Source organism: Pogona vitticeps, chromosome 2 (assembly GCF_051106095.1).
Source record: "Pogona vitticeps strain Pit_001003342236 chromosome 2, PviZW2.1, whole genome shotgun sequence".
In the NCBI taxonomy this organism is placed as follows: domain Eukaryota; kingdom Metazoa; phylum Chordata; class Lepidosauria; order Squamata; family Agamidae; genus Pogona; species Pogona vitticeps.
The window spans coordinates 97,985,825-98,007,941 of record NC_135784.1 but is presented as its reverse complement, the minus strand read 5'-3'; the positions used below and the strand labels follow the sequence as shown (position 1 = coordinate 98,007,941).

The 22,117-nt window shown below is 40.6% G+C and overlaps 1 protein-coding gene across 3 annotated transcripts; it reads right to left on the bottom strand.

Annotated features, from left to right (window-relative positions):
• Positions 1 to 6,189: 6,189 nt before the first annotated feature.
• NME5 (NME/NM23 family member 5) lies at positions 6,190 to 22,112 on the bottom strand. 3 transcript variants are annotated; one of them, XM_020782771.3, is made up of 7 exons: positions 18,272 to 22,112; positions 17,705 to 17,919; positions 17,216 to 17,377; positions 14,649 to 14,854; positions 11,227 to 11,327; positions 6,839 to 6,957; positions 6,190 to 6,324 (listed from the first exon to the last, which is right to left on the bottom strand). In XM_020782771.3, the coding sequence occupies exons 3-7, from the start codon at positions 17,342 to 17,344 to the stop codon at positions 6,244 to 6,246; spliced, it is 636 nt and encodes a 211-aa protein (XP_020638430.3). In that variant the 5' UTR covers positions 17,345 to 17,377; positions 17,705 to 17,919; positions 18,272 to 22,112; the 3' UTR covers positions 6,190 to 6,243. The 3 variants fall into 3 exon arrangements, with proteins under 3 accessions (XP_020638430.3, XP_020638429.3, XP_072846209.2); XM_020782770.3 differs by lacking the exon at positions 17,705 to 17,919; XM_072990108.2 differs by lacking the exons at positions 17,216 to 17,377; positions 17,705 to 17,919; positions 18,272 to 22,112 and adding an exon at positions 15,031 to 15,126.
• Positions 22,113 to 22,117: the final 5 nt, after the last annotated feature.

The following is a 22,117-nucleotide window of genomic DNA, read 5'->3' as shown; positions in this document are numbered from 1 at the left end:
GAGAGTGTAAATACTGATACCAGCGGGACATTGATTGCACTCATAATCTGCTACTTTGCTGGAAGATCACTCTTCTTCTATTGCTTCTCTATGTCCTCGATTTTACTACTCTTTGGGCAGACTTGCAATCTCATCCCGTATTTTCATCCTAGGGATGCTAGCTCCCTCCTCTTGCTGGGCTCGTTTGCCTTTTCATGCCAGATGAAACATTTCCCAACTACCTGTGAATGCCAGAAAAAAATTACCCTATTGAATTTTTGCCCTTCACTGAACAGTTCAAGGGAAAGAAAATGACAAGTTTATTTCAATTGCAAAAACTTGGTTGTGTTAGGCTGTATTTCCTGAGAATGCTCGGGAAGTTACATTTATCACAGCATTTACTTCTGTCCTACTACCGTAGCACCATTGAGAGTGTCCTAACTTATGGCATTCTGGCATGGTTTGGGAGTAGCTCTGTAGCGGACAAAAAAGCTCTACAGAGAACCATTAAAATTGCCCAGAATATCATCGGGCTCCAGCTACCAACCCTGGATGACATCTTCACATCCCGCTGTCTGAGGAAGTCACACAGCATCCTAAGAGACTCCTCCCATCCTGCTTATAACTTTTTTGAACTGTTACCGTCTGGCAGAAGATATAGAACAATTAAGACTCGGACCACACATTTTCTAAATAGTTTTTATCCTAGAGCTATAATTGCAATTAATAATGAGCTTAAAGACCACCAGTAGTGAATAATTAGTTGGACTGTGTTACTTGGCCTGCGGTGTAGATGTTTGTATTTTTAGTGGGGGATTTCTAGTGGGTGGGGAGTGTTTGGGGAATGTTATGTGTGTGCATGTGTCTGGTCTCTGGGTGTCTGTGAATTTCGTTGTATGTGTATATACTTACAATGACAATAAATTATATATTATTATATTATTATTATATTATTATTATATTATTATCCAGGAAGTCATTACATACAATTCTATACCTGTACCTGTACCTACACCTGCATCTGTTGTTGTTGTTATGTGCTGTCAAGTTGCCCCCAACTCATGGTGACCCTATGAATGAGCAACCTCCAAAAGCTCCTGTCCTCAACTGCCCTGCTCAGCTCTTGTAAACTCAAGCTGCAGCTTCCTTTAAGGAGTCAATCCATCTCATATTAGGTCTTCCTCTTCTCCTGCTGCCTTCCGCCTTTCCCAGCATTATTGTCTTTTTCAGATAATGCTGTCTTCTCATGATGTACCCAAAGCAGAACAGTCTTAGCTTCAAGATTTTGTCTTACTCCAGAAATAGTTCAAGTTTGATTTGATCTAGGACCCACTTGTTTGTCTTTCTGGCAGTCCAGGGCATCCACAAAACTCTCCTCCAGCATAACATTTCAAACAATTCAATTTTTTCCCTGTTAGCTTTCTTAACTGTCCAATTTCACACGCATACATGATGACTGGAAATATGAATGTGGATGATCTTAGTCTTGGTGTCCAGTGACATATCCTTACACTTGATATACCTGTGTGTGTGTTCGGTGACTGAACTGACTTACAGTGACCCTAATGGGGCTTTCAAGGTAAGTAAGATGTTTAAAGAGAGATTTTAGCAGTTCCACTCCCCCAGTAAGTTTTCATGGCCAAGTGGGGATTTGAACCCTGTTCTGCACAGTCCTAATCTGTCACTCTATCCACTACGCCACACTCAGAATCTGTATCTGCATTTAAATCTATATATAGATTTTTTCCCATGAATGGAACACCTCATTGTGTTCATTGTGTCTTTTTATGTGAACTACACAAGGGGGCATTCATCTCCCCACTGTGCAAATATTTGTGTCTTGTTTTTAATTAGGTGATCTCCAGCTTGACTAACTGCAAGCCGGAGATAGCTACAGCAATTGCTGAGCGCTCCACCCACAGAGCACTTATGGTCCAGGATTGCGAAAAAGATTTAGCAGTCTGTAGAAACAGCTGAAATGAAATCAGGAAAAGAATATAACTAAATTATGGCTTTTTTTTTCCATCATGGGTTTTTTAACTACAGTAGTTCCACAGTGTACCCATCAATCTGGTTTCTCTGTGTTTAGCTTCTCATTCAAAAGCGTCACCTGCCAGGTCCAAAATGCAAAAATAAGCACCGGGGCAGTGGGAGAAGGTTACAAAGACGTTATGGATTGGTAAAACAGTAATCTGATTATAGATAAACTGTAATCCCAATGGTTAAAATTCTGTGGTTTGATGGAGGTACCAAGACCAACATTACTGATGTGATTATACTACAGAATGTGACTTGTATGTAACTTAGCTCTATTCATGTCTAATCAGCAATGATCCCATTGACTTCAATGGATTTTATTCCCAGGGAGTGAGTTTCACTGAACTTCTTTTAAGTAGACAAATCTAGGATAGCAGCTTTTGTCTCCTGTTTTGGTTTTGTTCCCATGTAACAGCCACCCAGGAAACTACTTTTCCAGTAGATCTTTTGAAGTATTTCTGTACATCATCATTCTATAAAAGAGGAATTAATGTGGTAAAACTCTTTAATGATTTCACAATGAGCAGAATCATTCCCCCATTTCTTGATACACTGTTCTTCCCGCCTCTTGCCATTAGCTGCTGCCACAATGCTGAAAAACGCAACAAGAAACTGACTCTCTTCTGAGTAGTGTCACTCCATCATGTGCGAACAGGGGGTGGTACCAAGGCAATTTGGTTAGCAGCCATTCTCTAGGACACAATACTTAATCAATCATGTCTCTGACATGTTTGGGGTCTCCAGGGGGCAGGGTTCTTGGAGGGTGAGAGGAAGTAACAGCACAGAACTATGGGTGAAACCCCTCTGGGCATGTGCAATTTGTAGCACCCTGACCTGCTTCTCTTAAGCATCTCCTCCTCTCTGATCCCTTTCCTGTTACATTTTGTAAGTTAAATGAGATCTTGCCATCAGGTCTTTAGTGTTTTCCTTGACTTTGGTCCTATGGCTCATAATAACTAACAGTGAATGAAGTATCACCCACTCCCCTTTAGCCCCTTAATGAACTGCAAGAATGATTTAAGGAGATTTTCTAATACATTCACATACATGGACAATGCCAGTCATTTAAGGTGGGTGGGATTTTATTTCTGAAATACTCAAGGATGTTCAGGAAAAGCAGAAAGATGCACAAATACTTTGATCCAGTCCAAAGAATTCCTATCTAGAGTCTACGCCTCTCCTCAGATTCTCCCTCACTTTATATCCCAAGTCCCTCACTAGAATGAGGCAGTTTGTCTTTACTGCTCTGGAACAGCAAGTTCAATAAAACCAAACTCTTCTCTGTCTGCCCCTTGAAACAATCAGCTGTTCAAATTTTAACTTGAAAAGCAAGCAAGCTGATGTCTTTAATCTGGCCCTTTCATGTCAGCTGCTTGAATCTATTTATTATCCAAGCAATGACCAGTTTAGGATCCTAATCTCAGTCTAAGGGGTGGTCAAAATTACTTACTTATTTACTGGGATTCAGGAGATAATTGCTGTAAAAGAAGCCAATGAAACAAAACATTTTCTCTAAGGGTGTATTTTTACTAATCAGAGCCTAAAAATGAGATTTCCAAAGTTTGGCTTATCCATACAGGTATAGCATACAGTGATCATCTATCTAATCAGCAGTTGGAGCTTGGAGAACACAGAGCAAAAGAATGAATTAATAAATAGGAACTAATTAACAGATGTGGCAGCCAGCCCCCAGTCCTTGAAAAGGCCCCTTAGCATTTAAGCTATTCTACTGAAGAAAAGATTTCATCAGGTATAGATTTTCTTGTGGTGGCAACAAGAGTGATAGAGGATATGTCTCAAGAGATCCCTCCCCCCCCAGTTCCTCACTTAATCTTAAACTCTTACACGGGCTCTGTGATGCAAGAGGACACTGTGACCACCCTGTATCATAAAGCTGCTGCAGGCGCTGCTCAATTCTGGCAGCAACTATGATGAGGGAAGGAAGGGTGTGGCCTTTTGACAGCTGCCAAGGACAGTAGTGTTGCCCCCACAATTCCCAAGGAGTTGCCCACACTGACTTAAAGGCACAGGATTCCTCTCAGGATCAGTTCTAAGCTAAACTGAAATGCAAAACATAACTGGTAATTCTTTGCTTTACTGATTTTCATTATTTGGCCTTACTATTATATTAATAAAAAACAAGTTAATAAAAAACAACCTTGTTTTGCCCAAGGATAGTGTAGGGCTTCTGCTGGTGTACCATTCATTTAGCTCACTACCTGGTTCCATGGCTACATTTACTGAGGTGATCTAGGACCCAGTATTGAGGACCCCAAAGCTTCCATTCCTTGAGGACTTCAGTATTCAAGTTGAGGTCCTCAAAACTTCATGGTGTCTATGTGTTGGGCCCTAAACACAAAAAAAATTGGCTGTATTTTTCTGCACTAAGCAGCTTGCTAGTACAATGGGGCCTCGCTTGGCGATCGCTCCGTTGAGCGATGAAATCGCTTAGCGATGGGGTTTTGGCCATCGCAAGAGCGATCGCTTAGCGATGGTCCCTATGGGGGGAAATTGCTTTGCAATGATCGTGGGGAAGCTGATCTGCGGTTTCAAAATGGCCACCAGAAAAACAAAATGGCCACCCGCTGTGTGTCCTCGCTTTAGAGGCACCGAAAATGGCCGCCCTTATGGAGGATCTTCGCATAAGGTTAGTTTTGAAGCCCATAGGAACGCATTAAACACATTTTAATGTGTTTCTATGGGCTTTTAAAAATTGCTTAGCAATTAAATCGCTTAGCAACGTTTTTCCTGGAACGGATTAACGTCGCTAAGCGAGGCACCACTTGTAGTTTTAATGAAGGGCTGAAGATCTAGCCTGTCCTATGGTCTGACTGTTTCCTTATTAAAACCCAAATGGACATAACAACGCAAACCCTCCAAGTCATAGATATAAATAAGATGGTTCAACTGGTTCCTCTTAAGCCTTGGGGATTTTGAAGTCACGGGTGGCGAGGTGATAGATCACTAAGTAAGCTTCTGGATGATGGGCTACAAAAGATGATCAAATCACTCCTCAGTGATGCCTCTGACCCAGAGAAAGGAATCCAGTCCCATGGTTTAACAAGAAGGTGGATGAAGAGACTGGGTCAGTGTGTAGAAAGATAAAAAAGAACTTGGTTAATTTCAGAGAGAGAGAGCGATACAGACAATTTATGTATGCCTGCTCACTTGTAGCTGCAACTTCTAAATGAGCACATTACAGAAGGAGGATAGCACCTACAGTTTGGACTCTTGTCATTCAAGATTGGCGAAGGCCTGCTCAGGGAATGTGAGAGACTTTCTGCTGATTGTAATTAATATCTCATTGTAAGAGGTAGTCTTCCTGGAGGTCTTAAAAATCAGCAGTTAAATGATTATCTTAAAAATTGAGGTCATCCAGGACTATCCTTGCAAAGGTGCAAACTGTGGATATGATCACACAATGGGAAAGGAGTGCATCTGATCACACCAGATTGGATTGCTTCACTGGGCACAATTTCTCTTAAAGTAACCCTTCAGTCTATGGAGGAATAGCTCTAGTCCAGCCCCGCAAAAGTAGTAGCCCTACTGCTGGATGAAAAAGCTCTTGCTTGGGCATGGATTAGGTCAGGCTGGTTTGAGGCCTCACTGAAGTCCAGGAAATAGCTATCACCAGACTATGGCACAAAAAGTCCAAAATGCAAGCTATTTCCCTGTCTGAGTGCACTCTGTCAAAGCTGTTTGATCTGGATGTGTTAGGAAGAGAACTTTTCATGCTGTTTCCTTCATGCTCTGGAACTCCCTTCCTGAGTCCCTGAGAAACATGGCATCTTTGCAGGAGTTCAAGAGCAGATGTAAGTAGGAACTGTTTTGATGGGCTCTCAGGTGCTGCTATTTTATTTGTGTTTCCACTATTTTAGGATGATGCATTTGTATACTTCTTAGATTGCTATGTCTGTTGTAAGTTTAATGTGTTTTATTGTTTAAATAACGTTGCACACTCTTCTGGACACAAAAACAACATATAAATGAAAATAAAAATTAATAATAATTAATTAATAATGACAACTACTTTTTTAAATTCATGTATGCCCCAGATATGGATATGGCTACTTAAGTCCATACACTTCACAAAGTAGTAGTTCTCACTTTTTGGATCATTTTATAAACTACTACGTATTTCAGATCAATGTTAATAAGAAATTCAAAAGACAATTGTTAGTGAAAAAGTATCTTTGACACTTTTTAATGAGTTCTAAAATTGCGTTTTTAGGGCTCCTCTACAATCACATTATGTTGCAGCTTAGGTGTGTTGGGATTATGCTCAATTAACCAATCAGCCAGCCAAGTCTACAGAGGAAACAGAAAAGAGGCAAAAAAGAAATTGGTTATCTCCTCTATAATTTCTAATGTGAATACAACATTTTTGGCATCTCGGCATATAGAAACCGAAGCAGAATGAATCATACTCAGTAAACCTCCCTTAATAATCCCTTTTTCCTCAACAAGTTTTCTAAGGAGAACTTTCCTTACAGTCCCCAAACTGCACTTATAATGATTCTCACTTTTGCCATTGAAAATCTACAAGAGTTGTCTGAGTAGCTGAGGAAGAATGAGACAGTCAGTCTAGACTGATTTTAACATACAAAGGAAATGTATGATTGGGCTTGACAGGGTCAAAATAGATGTGTAAATATAAGTATTGCTCTTATCAGCTGTCTTTTTTTAAAAAAAAAAAACAATAAGAGTTATTCTTTGATAGGCAGTGGAAGTGAGATGAGATTCCCCCAAACAGCCGAACCTTTCCAGTTCTTATCTCTTATGATCTTAACCACTTGATATTGGCAGTTATTGCGATACCTACAAATGGATCTGCTGGCTTCTTCTTACACAGAGCTGTAAGTCCCTTCAGCAGTGTAGGAATGACGTAAAGGTTTAGGTAATCCCTAGCAGCTTGCCCAACTGGGATTGGTTCAATGACCACTGGGAAAAAAAGAGTGCATATTTGTTAGTTAAAAAGTATCACTTGAAACTCATTATGTTCAAATGTTGAACCTGTACTACACTTATTTCTCTTAAGAACTGAAAGCTGAAACTATTCTTATTTCCCCCTCAGAATATAACACACTGTTGAGAATAAGTGAAGTGTCTTGCTTTGAGTGACCTTCAGCATTGAATTTTTATGGTGTTTTCGTTCTTTCAAACAAACTGGGATTCAGACTGCAAGCACACATAATGCCCTCTTACTCTATGCACTGGAACAAACCATGTTTATTTAAGTAGATCTTCCTGATTTTGCAAGCCAACTTATGCTTTCAAATAGGGCTCAGACTGGAGTTAAGGTTTCACAAATGAATGCATTTTTATTTAATGTTTTATATTGTGTGAATGGATAGGGAAAATATATGCATAGCTCTGTATGTTAAGGTAAACACTATAATCTAACTACAACCCAAGAACTTTTGTTATGCAGGTATGCCTCTTTTTGCTTTTATTTTTTAAATACTTTACAGGATTCCCACAATTTGACCAGCAAATTGTTATGGTCACCTACAGAATAGTATCTGTGACATCCCCAGGAATGAATAAAACATCAGGAGCTCTTATTATCTCTCTCTCTCTCTTGCTTTCTTTGGTGACTTAAAATATGTTTACTGAAAAAGCATGCCTCCAGCAACTGTGCAAAGATTTGCAACTTTATTTTTTTTTCATAAAGTTGAATTGCCCTGCCCTACAGATTTTGTATTTAATGCACAATTAACTTTGTTTCTGGATAAATATCTTTTGCAACAACATTCCCTACCCACCACCTTCTCTCTGCAGCCTGCAACATAGTAGGCTGGAACGGGGTTATTACACTACAGGTTCTAGATCTCAAGGAATATTAATACAGTATACTTTAAATAGATTATCTTCTAGAACCCGGACAAGACGGAGGTCTTGAGGGTGGGTGGTCCTTCCATCAGTGGTATAGGTAACTCCCTTTCTTTCGGGGGAAAGACCCTTGCCACAAAGAATGAGGTTCGCAGCTTGGGGGTACATCTGGACCCGGCGCTTACCATGGAAACACAGGTGCAGTCCGTGGTCCGCTCCGCCTATTTTCATCTATGCCGGATTGCCCAGCTGCGTCCATATCTTGATCAGGGGCCCTCACTACTCTAGTACATGTGCTCGTAATCTCGAGATTAGACCATTGTAACGCACTATACATGGGGCTGCCTTTGAGGCTGATGCGGAAATTTCAGATGGTCCAGAATGCGGCAGCCAGGCTACTTAGTGGGGTGAGAAAACACCAACACATCTCCCCCACTCTGGCTGCTTTGCACTGGTTGCCCATCCGTTTCCGCGTCGACTTCAAAGTGCTAATGATCACTTATAAAGCCCTAAACGGTTTGGGACCTCAATATTTGGCAGATTGTCTTCTCCCACCCAGATCTACCCGGATCATCCATCATAGCCAGCAGGGATGGCTGAGGGGTCTGACGCCGAGAGAGGCTCAGAAGGAAAAAAACAGGCCTTCTCGACGGTGGCCCCTCGGCTGTGGAACACCCTTCCAACAGAAATTCGGCTGGCACCCTCGCTGGGTGTTTTTAAAAGACAGTTAAAAACTTGGCTATTTAGGCAGGCCTTCCCTCCAGTCAGCTAAGTCTTTTTTTTATTTCTTCTTTCCTTATCCTACCCCATCTTGGTAATCCTTTCTTAAATTAATTGTTTTAACAAATATAGTAAATGTATTTTTTATGATTATATATATTTTATATTGATATATTTTATGTTGTAAGCTGCCCCGAGTAGACATGGTCTAGAGGGGTGGGGTATAAATTTAATAAATAAATAAATAAATAAATAAATAAATAAATAAATAAATAAATAAATAAATAAATAAATAAATAAATAGACAGACAGACAGACAGACAGACAGACAGACAGACAGACAGACAGACAGACAGACAGACAGACAGAAATGCTTTATGGCTAGAAGAAGCCATAGGGGCTGATTTCTTCAACGTACTACTGAAACAAAGGAAATTTGATCTGATATTATCACATGGAGACCCTTATCAAAGAGACTCATATAAGAAAAAACCATTACTATCTCCAGGAGAATAGCTAGAGAGTTGGCCACAAGGCTCAGTCCTGGGTCAGGTGCTCTTCAGCGTTTTTATTAATGGCTTGAATGAGGGGGTACAAGGCATGCTTAACAAATTTGCAAGATGACACAAAATTGGGTGGAAGAACTAATACCCTAGAACAGGAGTCTCCAAACTTTTGAGTGTGAAGGCCACATTGTACTTTTTCCAAATTTTTGAGGGATGAAGGAACATAGGTGCACGTATGCATGCGTGGGTGGCTGCCCGCCCACCCCCTGCATGAATGTCTGCAGCCCCCCCCGCAGGCCCCCCTCCACGGACACCTGCCATGTCTTTTCCATGTCTTTGGGGAACAAATAAGGAGCACTAGTGGAGGATAATTTTTTTACCTTTTTTCTTGAGGTGTCTTTAAAGCCCCCTTTTCCCAACTATTCCCAGCTGCTGGCAGAGCTCAGTGAAGGTTTTTATTTATGTATTGTCCTTGCTTCCTTCCCAACCTTCTCATGACCCATTTCTTTGACATCACAAGAAGCCTTTGCATCACAGCATAACAACCACCCTCCAGCCTCAAATTTTGGCCCTGAAATATCAGGAAATGGAATGCTACCAACCCTGCAATGCTCCATATTGCTGTTTAGGAAATAAAACAGCTTGATTTACTATATAACAACAACAGATAAAACAATGCAAACACTACCAAATTTGAGCTCCTACACAAGCCAGAAACTGCACAGATACTCCCGAATTAAAGTACTGGCTAGAATTCTCTGATTCCTTCTAGAAAACATACAAGTCCACAAACATAATTTTTCATCTTGGTGACTGCATAATGTTTCAATCTGCAAATCAATATGACTATCCCATGCTACTTTCAACATAAGAACTCAGCATAGGAACCCATGTCTGGTTTTATGATGCTATAGATCCAGCACAATGCTATGCTTTTTTTTTTAAACAAGTCCCATAATGTTAACTGGAATTTATTTCCTAATAACTGTATACAGAATCGAAGTCTTCCAACACAATTTGATAAATGCATATTCTTAAGTAAATCCCACTGAGTTCAATGGAAGTTACTCTCAAGTAAGGGCATAATAGGACTGCAGCCTTAGTGATTCTTGCACTTTAAGTTGCTGCTTTAAGTTTCTTTTGAGGATAATGTTTACATAAATAAATGTATTACATTTCTTAAAATACAAAAGATCAATAATTAATTGTCTAGCCAGGGTCTAAACTAACAAGTGTTTTGCTTCTGGAATTAAATGGCTCCTTAATTATACCTAGCTGTACAGGCTAACACCCTCACCAACAGTATAACCCAGCTACCAACCCTGGATGACATCTTCACATCCCGCTGTCTGAGGAAGTCACACAGCATCCTGAGAGACTCTTCCCATCCTGCTTATAACTTTTTTGAACTGTTACCGTCTGGCAGAAGATACAGAACAATTAAGACTCGGACCACACGTTTTCTAAATAGTTTTTATCCTAGAGCTATAATTGCAATTAATAATGAGCTTAAAGACCACCAGTAGTGAATAATTAGTTGGACTGTGTTACTTGGCCTGCAGTGTAGATGTTTGTATTTTTAGTGGGGGACTTCTAGTGGGTGGGGAGTGTTTGGGGAATGTTATGTGTGTGCATGTGTCTGGTCTCTGGGTGTCTGTGAATTTCGTTGTATGGTATACTGTGTATATACTTACAATGACAATAAATTTTATTATTATTATTATTATTATTATTATTATTATTATTATTATTATTATTATTATTATTATTATTATTATTATTATTATTATTATTATTATTATTATTATTATTATTATTATTATTATTATGTATCCATTCAGATACAAAACCTGATTGAGCTCAATGGTACTTGATCCCAGGTATGTGATCACAGGAATTCACCCTGAGAATCAGTAAGCATCTTCCAGTATCTGGTATTAATATTATCTAGCAGAAGAGGTCCCTGTCAAAATCCAACTGGTTCTTCAAAATGATTTTCAGCCATCAGTTCACATGGGATCAGAGTGTGGTAAAATATGGAGTAAAGGCAAACCATAAAAATGAAGTGCAAGTTAAATCTGAAGTGGGTGGGTGATGAAAGAACAACATGTTTTACTTTTACTGATGTAATTTCTTGATGGCGGTCATGTACCTTCAGGAAACATGAAACGGATTTCTCTTTCGGCTGAGGAAAAACTGGCACTGGCATGCAGTCCGTTCCTCAGATCATCTGTCCCATAGATTGCTCTTAAACTAAAAGCAACAGAGATATATTAGCATGCTTATAGTGCAATTTCATGTCTAATCATAATTAAATCCCATCAAATTCAAAAAGTTGCCTCTCTAGGTACCAAGTGCACATACAGTGGTGCCTGGCGCCCATGATGTTTGGTGAAACGGAAGGCACAGAAGCAAAGCCAGGAATAAGCATAGGTATTCATTAAAATAAAATGCAGGCATATTCTCTCTCTCTCTCTCTCTCTCTCTCTCACACACACACACACACACACACACACACAGAGAGAGAGAGAGAGAGAGAGAGAGAGAGAGCAGGCATCCAGTCAGATGTCCTCCCCCAATTATTTTTCTACCTCTCTGCCACAAAACTAAATATGCTCTCACCTGCTGCTGATTGTTTCTGTGGCTGGTTTCAAAGCTAGGCAGTTAACTTATCCACTTACATTCATTCTCTCATTTTCTCCCTGCTGTCTTTGCACTCACACACACTCTTGTTCTTTTTGTGTAAGGTTGTGATAATGGAACAACTTTCACTGTCCCTTACTGCTTTCTATTCCCTCCCCTGCACTGCTTTTTCACTTCTGCCTGCAGTCCTAGCCACACATCCTTGCAGCTCTTTATCCCTAGATCCTACCCTGGCACTCTGCAAGCGGGATCTGAAGGCCTTAGGAATTGACCTCAACAGATGGGAAACCTTGACATCTGAGCGTTCAGCCTGGAGGCAGTTGGTGCATCGTGACCTCTCCCAATTTGGAGAGAACCTTGTCCAGCAGGCCGACGCAAAGAGGGAGCCCCGAAAGCAGCAAAATCAGGGAGCTGGAGAGGGGACAGATTGTATTTGTCTTCAGTGTGGAAGGGATTGTCACTCTCAAATTGGCCTTCTCAGCCACACTAGATGCTGTTTCAAGACCTCCGTACAGAGCACGCTACCAGTCTCTTGAGATTGAAGGATGCCTACTACTACCTACCCTGGCACTATTCCTTATTGCCTTAGGCTCCTATATCCGGCTCCAACCATGGCCCCTACTTATTAAAAGAGTATGCCTCAAATATGTATCAATATAAAGAGTGGCTGAAGAGAAAATGTGAACAGGCAAGCAGATACAACAGGGATCTGCTTACAAATTCTTATGTAACACTTTCAGCTGGACTTTTCCATATGCATTGTCTCAGATGCATTTCTTGTATCATCTGGCAGGACAAAGTTCCAAATAGAGTAGTCCTAGAATGAGCTAGAATTTTTAGCATGTATATATTACTGAAACAGTGACATCTACATTGGCTTGGGCATGTCGTGAGAATGGCTGATGGTCTGATTCCAAAAGATCTCCTGTATGGAGAATTATTGCAGGGAAATCGCCCCAGAGGGAGACCACAGCTGTTCCAAGACCTCTGTTCAGAGCACGTTACCACAGTCTCTCGAAACTGAAGGATGCCTAATCTAAATCCTACCATGCCTACTAGGACTTTCAGCTGCACTTCAGAAAGAAACTAGTGCAAGAAGATTGTAGTGGGGGGGAGGACTGGGTTTCTATTATCCCCAGAAAGAAAAGATTTTAAAGCAGACATAAAAAAAATTAATTAAAGGGAAGGACTACAATCTTATGCTTGCTTACCTAGGAGTAAATTCCACCAAACAGTGGTGGGATATGCTTCTGCGTAAACAGGCTTAAGTTGGCATAAGAACAAGATTCATTATTTTAAAAACTACTTTTCCCTGCTCATAATGGTCCAGATCCATTCAAGTTCATGGACAAAGGCAACACTCTCCTTCAGTTCTTGCTGTTCTCCCCAAGCAAGCAGCCTCTTGGTATAGGGTGTGAGGGAAAAGAAGATCTCCCCTCATAGTCTCAAGCTCCCATGTGCACTACTCTATAAGTGCTGAATGAAAATTAAGGGTGGACAAAATCACACAAACATCCCCAACACTTCAGGATATAGGATCAGGGAAGGAAGCCAAACTATTGGTTTGCATTGTCCCTTGTTTTGCTTCTCTATGGAGATACCATTGCTGATAGTGATACTACAACCAGAATGCAAGCAGAAAAGGCATTTGAAAAATTGCTAGTTCTTGTCTATGCACATGCCTTAAACAGCAAAACCAAATCAAACAAATGCCTTCTGGCATTAAAGTCATTGTTGATGTGGAGGCAGGAAGTTGATACACACTCCCAACAGGAGGGGAGAGGAGAGTTTCGTGTCTTTTTTTCACACAGAAGTCTACTGGGATGGTATAGTTGAAAATGCCTCAAACCCATGGCAAAGCTGCTTTCTTTACAGGTGAACCTACATGAAACTTCAGGGAGTGTGAGCCATCTGCAGGCATACAAGTGCAATTACATTTAAATTTAATTTTGTCTAATACTATAATCAAATTATTGTGGAGGAGTAGTACAGAGAAATGTGGAATATGGAAATTAATTATAAGCTAACTTGTGAAATAAAGATTAGAAGAGGAAGAAAAAATGTAATGATTTTAAACAAATATGGAATTTCTTTTTGGTACATGTGTTTCGGAAAGAGAAGGGATATACACCGGGAGAAGAATCAGTGTATTACTGGAGAGAAATGAGGTGATTTGAAATATAAGAATGATGAACATGGAACTAGTCCTGAGTGGGAGGTAGGTAGCATAGACTGGAGAAGAGGGTGTGGTTATGTCATAAGTGGATAAATGACAGTGATTTGTAAAATAGTAATATTTGTCCATGTCTTTCTTTTCTGTTTAATAAAATAATTTAAAAGAAAAAAATAAATTTCATTGTGCATTAAGTAGGCTGGCTGGAGGTAACCTGAGCTTGACATAGGGTGGAGCCCCACTTGTCCTAATAGACCAGCCTCTGCTAAATACAAGAACAGATATAACAATATGCACATTAATAATAAACAATTTGTTTAGCTTGTTGTGTACAAAACAGATTGTTATGTTAAAATGAAAAAAAAATTTAAAAAATTAGGTTACAATGACAACATGTCTGTTGGACTACACCCTCAATTTTGTCTCCCATGACTAGACTACCCTTCTCTCCAGGAACAACCAACTAATTGGTAAGTGCTATATGACAAAAGCTGGCACAGGGCAGGCTGTAGAAACACCCTGGCAGGTCTTGCACAGTGTATAGGCCAAATGTTTCCCATTCCTGAATTTATTAATTATGCCCATGTTTCAAACTAAACATGTGAAAAGGTAGCCTTGTTAATTATTTGATTTTAATTCACTGCTTCAAATTCTACCACCTCACCTATTTTGTAAAATAAAGGTTGTGCTATTGACATTATGTACATACTTCATCTGGAATGTTTTTACATACAGTTTTCAAGTCCTGAGAAAGTTACCTGTCAGGATACGTTTCTTTAGCGACTATGCTACTTGAGGGTCCCAGCAGTTCCTTCCAGTAAGAGATAGCTTTATGCCGAGCAAGAACCATTGCAATTAAAGGCCCAGAACTCATATAAGCTGTCAAGTTAGGAAAAAACATTTTTCCATATTGTTCTACATAGAAGTTGCTACACTGCTCTGGGCTTAAATGGAGCTTTCGTTTCTGCAAAAAGAAAAGGAAAGAAAAACCTAAAATAATTGTTCCGAGAATGTAAAAGACTGCCACTGACATTAACATTCTACATTACAAAAGCATTGTAGTTTAAACTCTTTCCAGTGCTACAATATTAACCTTATTTTCAAAACAGCTTAGCAAGTAACAGAATGACACCTGCTGACCTCTGGAAATTTCTTGTCTAACTCTAAGAACATGTAGAAGTTAAAAGCTGAGTTTGATACTGTTTATTTGTTCTCCCATGCAGCGTCTAAAGTAGAGCTAAGGTTACCTCTGCATTGCAACCATGCCTACTGAAGGGTAATAAGAAGACTACTTTGCAGTCATTCAGCCCCTGGTCAAGAATCTACTTCCTGATTAACCACCATCCTGTCTCCACCTGGTCCTTCCTAAAGAAGTATGTTGAATTGCAAATGGTGCACTCTAGCTTTAGGCACACCCAGATAATATCAGAAATTCCAAACCTCAATTGACCTGCCTTTCAGTCTGGGTGCATTACCAAGGGCAAAGTGAAATGTGACAGCACAGGAAATCTATGACTGGACAACATTAAAGAGTTTCTGGTGTTGGTGATTTGGACAGGAGCTGCAGCAAGGAAGAAAAGGGGGCTTTAACCATTTCCCCTTCTCACTTCACTGAAATAAAGAGCAAACAATCCCACCTCCAAACGGCTCTTAGTTTGTTGAGGAAGAGATACAGGTAAGGCTGCACTTAAGACTTACATCAATGAGCTCCAAAACAATAATTCCACAATGGGAATGACAACTCAGCTAGTTAGTTAGCCAAGGAGTGGGCAATCCAGCCACCAGGTAACCTTTCCCCTTATTTCCACAGTATTCTCTGCAGATTTTTGCCAACTGTGTGCCGGGAGATCAGGGTGGGAGACAGAAAAGAATGTGAGGGATAAGATAAAAACAGAAAAGAGATATTCCTTCGTCTTTGGGTTGTGGCCATTCCCACCATCGGTGTTGATCCCTGACACTGCCTACATACAGCCCTGAGAGATTATGCTGGAGGAAATGTGGTCCCAACAGACCATCTCTATATAGCTGTGACGACTTTCATATTTTGTTATATTCCACATTCATTTTTCATGCACTGGGGAACTTCACATAATCAACTAATCATAAGCCTGCAGTTTTTAACTGTTCATAAGCTCCAAAAATGCAACTTGTTTGAATCAGAAATATATGAAACAAATGCATACAAATTAAAACTTTTCACTATCACTTGAAATCTTTCCATATAGGATGGAATTCTGATGCTTGGTGCTTGAAAATAATTTCAATTATAATATAAAAATTTTGCCATTCAGAGGTGACTCCGCTGGTAACTGGAATGCTTTTTGCGGAAAAAATACATTTGGAAAGAACAAATAGCTGTACTATTTTACTCATCTAAAACCAGTTGTTCTAAAAGTAAAGCTGTGCAATACTGGCATCTAGTGCTCAATTCAAGAATTTAATTCAAGAATTGCTTGACCGATATAACAATGCAGACTCAATACAGTTAATAGAAGCAAAATTGTGTTCTAGCAGTCTCACCAAAAGCATTAATAATTTCTCAACATACCCGAATATCAGCAATATTTTTATTATAGTATTTGGATAATGGCATATAATGAATTTGAACTTACGTTTGTGTATTATTTATGAAGTTCAATACTATATTTTTGGAGCTTTGGAGTAACTGGCATGTATTATAACATTGCCAATTTAATTATTTTTATAGTTATGAGACAAGTAGCTTCACTACATGGAGAAGAAATATGTGTTTCAAGAGTTGTCTCATCTCCTGTTCAGTTTAAAAAGTAGATTTTTACAAGGGTAAGTAAAAAGAAACTCCTTTAGTCAGTTTTGACAAATATTAAAGAGCTACTTAAAAAAACAAAAACTGCAGGGCCAGCAAAGCCATTCAGTGACCAAATGCTGTCCAGATATCTTAGACTACAACTCCAACTAGCCTAAGCATTATGGCAGACAGTGAGAGATTATGGGAATCATATGGTCCTTTGCTTACTATGATTCAAAGACATTAATTTTAAGATAAAGCAACACCCATCCCCATCTCCATACAAATTAAATACATAAATTTTACATTTCATGATCCAAAAGACTTTCCTCTCTGGATCAACATTCCTCAGTATATGGAGAATGCACTCATTTCATACAAGATTCACTATACAAGAAAGAAAATGTATCTTATATAAACATACATGCACCTTTTAAAGACACAAGAGTTTTAAAATGTCACTTGTTTGTGCCAGCATTTGAAATTCTAAAGCAGGGCAAGGTCTCCTTAACCATAGTCTTAATGCAAAATGATTTTTTTTAAAAAAAATTATTTTACCTGAACAATGGTGAATCCTGATCTGAGAATTATATCTTCTATTTCTACTTCTTTATTGATGATATCTGGCTTAATGATTGCCAAAGTTCTTTCAACGTAAATTTGAGGTTCAGGCATTAACATTTGCATTTTTGCTATTAAAATTCAGGTCTTCTTCTGTCACTGAAATGATAATATTTGTTATGCCCGCTACATTTACACTTCTTTCAGAACAATATGACCTTGAAATCTTCAGAGTAATTATTTATTTCACAGTGACACTGTCCAGCCCACTCTCTTTGAATGCAGAAATTAAAGTATGCTTAGGATTGCTCTGTTCATATTGCAATATTCTTTTATGGCTCATCTTTAAATTACTTCAGACAAAAGTCAACCGGTGAATCACAAAGCTCCAGGACTTTAAACACTCAGCTTTCTGTCTTTCAGTTGTTTACCTCTCAAAAGTAATCATCATGAAGCAGCCTCGAAACCTATATAATTCTGACTCACAAGTAAATCCTGCTACATTCGCTGGGATTTGAGGGTTGAGTAAGAAATTAGGATTACAGGCGTGTAGTGCAGTCCTAGTAATGTTCCAGATGTTAGTCCCCTTTTCCCAAATAGGACTGACTCTCAGGCAAGTGTGCCAGGGCCTGCTGGCAGCTTTAAACACCACCTGCTTTCTCTGCCCACTTCCATCCACTGTGAGAATGAGATTGGATTCTCTGGAAAAGAATCAATTCAAATTGGGAAAGGTTGAAGGCAACAAGAGAAGAGGACGATCAAATACGAGATGGTCTGACTTCCTAAAGGAAACCACAGTCCTGAATTTACAACAGCTAAGCAGGGGGCTTGCTGAGGACAGGCCGGTCTGGAGACCAATCATTCATAGGGACGCCTTCACTCGGAGGCGAGTGGACCGCACGCAGCAACAACTGAGTAACAACGGATCGTCGGGCTCCTGAGTGCCCCGCTGGACAGCCAGCCTGTCGTTCCCCCCCCTCAGCCAACAAGATGGCGGGGGTCCCCCCCTCTTGCTTGTCAAACACGATCCCACCAAGAGCCCCTTTCACTTACCTGCCAGTTAAGCCGCCTCGCTTCGGATACCGTTGCCAGGGCAACGAAGGAGCCTGCAAGCCAAGCAGGCGCGTACGGAAGCCGAGAAGCTCCGTCTGGGAACGGGCCTTGGACGGGCTCTCCTGGCTTGATCTTCAGAAGAGGAAACAGCCATGAAGATGAGCATCTGTGCGAGAGGAGCGTGCGTATTCTTCTGCTCCTTTCCACTCTCTGTTGGAGTACACAGTACAGAAGGAAGCACTGGTTGCAGTAGGTGACGTGACTACACTATCTAGCTATTCACTCCATTCTGTGGTTCAACTCCCTCGGAAAAGCGTGGGGTGACGTTTGTAAGCGAGGCAGCCACAGCTCGTAGCCCTTTACTTGTTGCAGCAGGAAAATGAAGCGCGGCATGCGAGGAAGTCCAGCACAATCGTTCCACTTAATGTAGGTGTGGAGAGGCTTTTTTTCCTAAGGGCCACAAGCTCTCTCCACTGTTCCCGAAAACTGCATTTATACATGACAATGCTATACACGTCTTCTCAACCTTATAATGTGTTTTTTTTTTTTTTGGTTCCTGGCCCGTGAGTTTAGGATCACTTTCTCTTTCCTTCAGTTAGTTTAGACTACCAAATTCTTTATTGCATGCTCTGTTTGTAACACGTTTTTCAAAGGTTCAATTACTGTTTAAAATGATGAACTGGAAGAGTCTAAAATGAGGTACTAGCAGTTTTAAAGCTACTGTTTTTTAAATGGACCAAATATAATGAATCCAGATGACTAACGGGTGCCAAAATTATGCCGAGTATATGAAAAACATCTCCAACACCTAGTACAGTACATGAGAAAGCATAAAGGAAACTGAAGAAAAGCAGAGTTCCAATGCACAGGAAGGTTTCCTTTTTCATTGGGGCAGGTTCCAACGTGTACCCATCTAAAACTAGTAATGCACTTAAATAATAATTTGAGGGTCTGGATTGCAGAATTATATGAGTTGGGAAAGTTTAGAATGTAATGTGCACTGTGGTACTCATAAAATGTAATTATTTTACTGAATGGACCCCAGTGCTTCTGGGATATGAACTCAATGGGCCTTACTCCTGAGTGACAAAAGCAGCTGACTCTTGTGACTGTTTATTTAAAATTAAGTTCTATTGATCTCAATTAAACCTGCTACCATGTTAGTGTGCTTAGGTGTCCTATGTGAAGTTTAAGGCAAAGGCAAAGGTTCCCCTTGACATTTACTCCAGACATGTCCGACTGGACTAAATGTCCAGGGCATGGTGCTCATCTCCATCTTCAAGCCATAGAGCCAGCGTTTGTCCGTAGTTTCCATGGTCATGTGGCCAGCGCGACTAGACACGGAACACCGTTACCTTCCCGACATGGTGGTACCTATTTATCTACTTGCATTTACATGGTTTCAAACTGCTAGCTTGGCAGAAGCCAGGACAAGTGACAGGAACCTACTCCATCACACAGATTCCATCTTACAACTGCTGGTCTTCTGACCTTGCAGCGCAGAGGCTTCTGCAGTTTAACCCGCAGCGCCACCATGTCCCTTTTGCTCATAAGTAAATTCCATTTTATGCAATGAGAGATATTTCTAAGTACTGTAAGTGTGAGATTGTAGCCTTTGCTCTTAAATACAGTAGCTGCATACTGACTGAAAGTAATCATCTACAAGTATGACTTACACAACTACTCCTTGTAGCTATGAGAAACAGTACTGGGAGCATCCCTATTCTGTAAAGATTCCCAAGGAAGCCCTGATTCATATTTAGAAACTTATCTGGCATCTAGACAGCCTTTGATTAGTTTAGCATGTGGTTTTCAGACTTTGGCTTTCCAGATGCTTTGAACTTCACCTCCCAGAATCCCCAGTCAGTAGCACCAGTGACTAGGAGTTGAAATCCAGAACATCTGAAGGGGCAAACTTCAAGAACCATTGCTATGCATATAGGTACAAGAGAATCCAAATTATGTTTGTCCCCTCAATCCTGTTCTTCTTTAATTCCAGATCTATTGCAATAAATAGTTATGCTGTCTAAAAGATCAGCGATACAGTATTGTGAGAAGGTGGACACAGACAAATATGATCCCATTAGCAAGATGTCCCCTTAAGACTGAAGATTTCCTAACGTCTAGCTGTCCTGCAGACTTAGGGGAAGAGATGGGAAGAGAACACTTCCCAGAAAGCTCTGGAACACCTGAAAAAAAAGGGGGGGGGATCAACAGTCCGGAGAGGAGGGGCCTGAAAAGGGGGAAGGCATAAAAGTGGAAGCAGAGGATGCAGTTTTGGCAGAAGAAAAATGTGGTGGAAATAGTGGAGGCAGTAGCAAGAGAAGCGATAAAGAAGGAAGGAATTGTGGAAAGTGATGTTAAGGAAGAGGAGGTACAAACTGGCTGGGGAGAAAAGGCAGATCTTCACAAACTTCTCAAGGGCTGGGAATGGATCACTAAAGAGGGTCCATGGACTGGAGAATGGGTAAAGCTTAAGGTATGCAGAGAATAGATGGAGAGACAATGAAAACATCGCCTCCCCAAAACACAACCCTTCTGAGGAGAGAAAGACAGAGACTAGGAATAGAAAAGACTACCAGGGAGGCTATTCCTCAACTGCAAGTAGGGAATGGAGCCATTCCCACAAGACTGGATTTCTCCCTCAGCCAGCTATTGGGGAATCCATAAGTATGGGGAAGGAGGTGGATCATTGGGTCAGACACCATGTGCATCGGACCTTGCCACGGAGAGAGTTCAAGAAGGAGCGCCCCAGGCAAAGGGAACCAGTCTAGGAAAGTCGGAAAAGTATTTTTAAGAGACTCTGTTGTTTCCCACTGGGATTTTGTAACAAGTTTGGTCCCTTTGAAGTTGTTGAGAGCTTCCTCCAGCACCACAATTCAAAGGCATAAATTCTTCAGCAGTCTGCTTTCTTTATGGTCCAGCTCTCACGTCCATACATCATACAGGAAAAAACTTAGCTTTGACTATGCAGACCTTTGTCAGCAAGGTGATGTCTCTGCTTTTTAAGATGCTGTCGAGGTTTGTCATCACTTTCCTCCCAAGAAGCAGGTGTCTTTTAATTTCGTGGCTGCTGTCTCCATCTGCAGTGATCATCGAGCCCAAGAAAGTAAAATCTGTCACTGCCTCCATATCTTCCCCTTCAATTTCCCAGGAGGTGATGGGACCAGTGGCCATGAGCTTAGTTTTTTTTGATGTTGAGTGTCAGGCCGTTTTTTGCACTCTCCTCTTTCACCCTCATTACAAGGTTCTTTAATTCCTCCTGACTTTCTGCCATCAGAGTGGTATCATCTGCATATTGGAGGTTGTTGATATTTCTTCCGGCAATCTTAATTCCGGCTTGGGATTTCTCCAGTCCAGCCTTCCGCATGATGTATTCTGCATATAAGTTAAATAAGCCAGGGGACAATATACAGCCTTATCGTACTCCTTTCCCAATTTTGAAGCAATCAGTTGTTCCATATCCAGTTCTAACTGTTGCTTCCTGTCCCACATATAGGTTTCTCAGGAGATAGACAAGGTGGTCAGGCACTCCCATTTCTTTAAGGACTTGCCATAGTTTGCTGTGGTCCACACAGTCAAAGGCTTTTGCATAGTCAATGAAGCAGAAGTAGATGTTTTTCTGGAACTCTCTGGCTTTCTGATCATGGGGCGTTCTTGGCAAAGATACTGGAGTGGCATTGCCATTTCCTACTTCAGGTGGATTGCGTTTAGTCGGAACTCTCCACTATGTCCTGTCCGTCTTGGGTGTCCCTGCACAGCATAGCCCATAGCTTCTCCGAGTTACTCAAGCCCCTTCGCCATGACAAGGCACCAATCCATGAAGGGGGTTGAGAGCCCCAGTAC

Coding starts and splice junctions, on each gene's coding strand:
- NME5 (XM_020782771.3), bottom strand. CDS start 17,344: ATGCAAATGTTAATGCCTGAACCTCAAATTTACGTTGAAAGAACTTTG. Junction 11,328..14,648: donor AAAGAAACGTATCCTGACAG/GTAACTTTCTCA, acceptor TGTTGCTTTTAG/TTTAAGAGCAATCTATGGGA. Junction 6,325..6,838: donor AGAAGCCAGCAGATCCATTT/GTAGGTATCGCA, acceptor TTTCCTCTGTAG/ACTTGGCTGGCTGATTGGTT.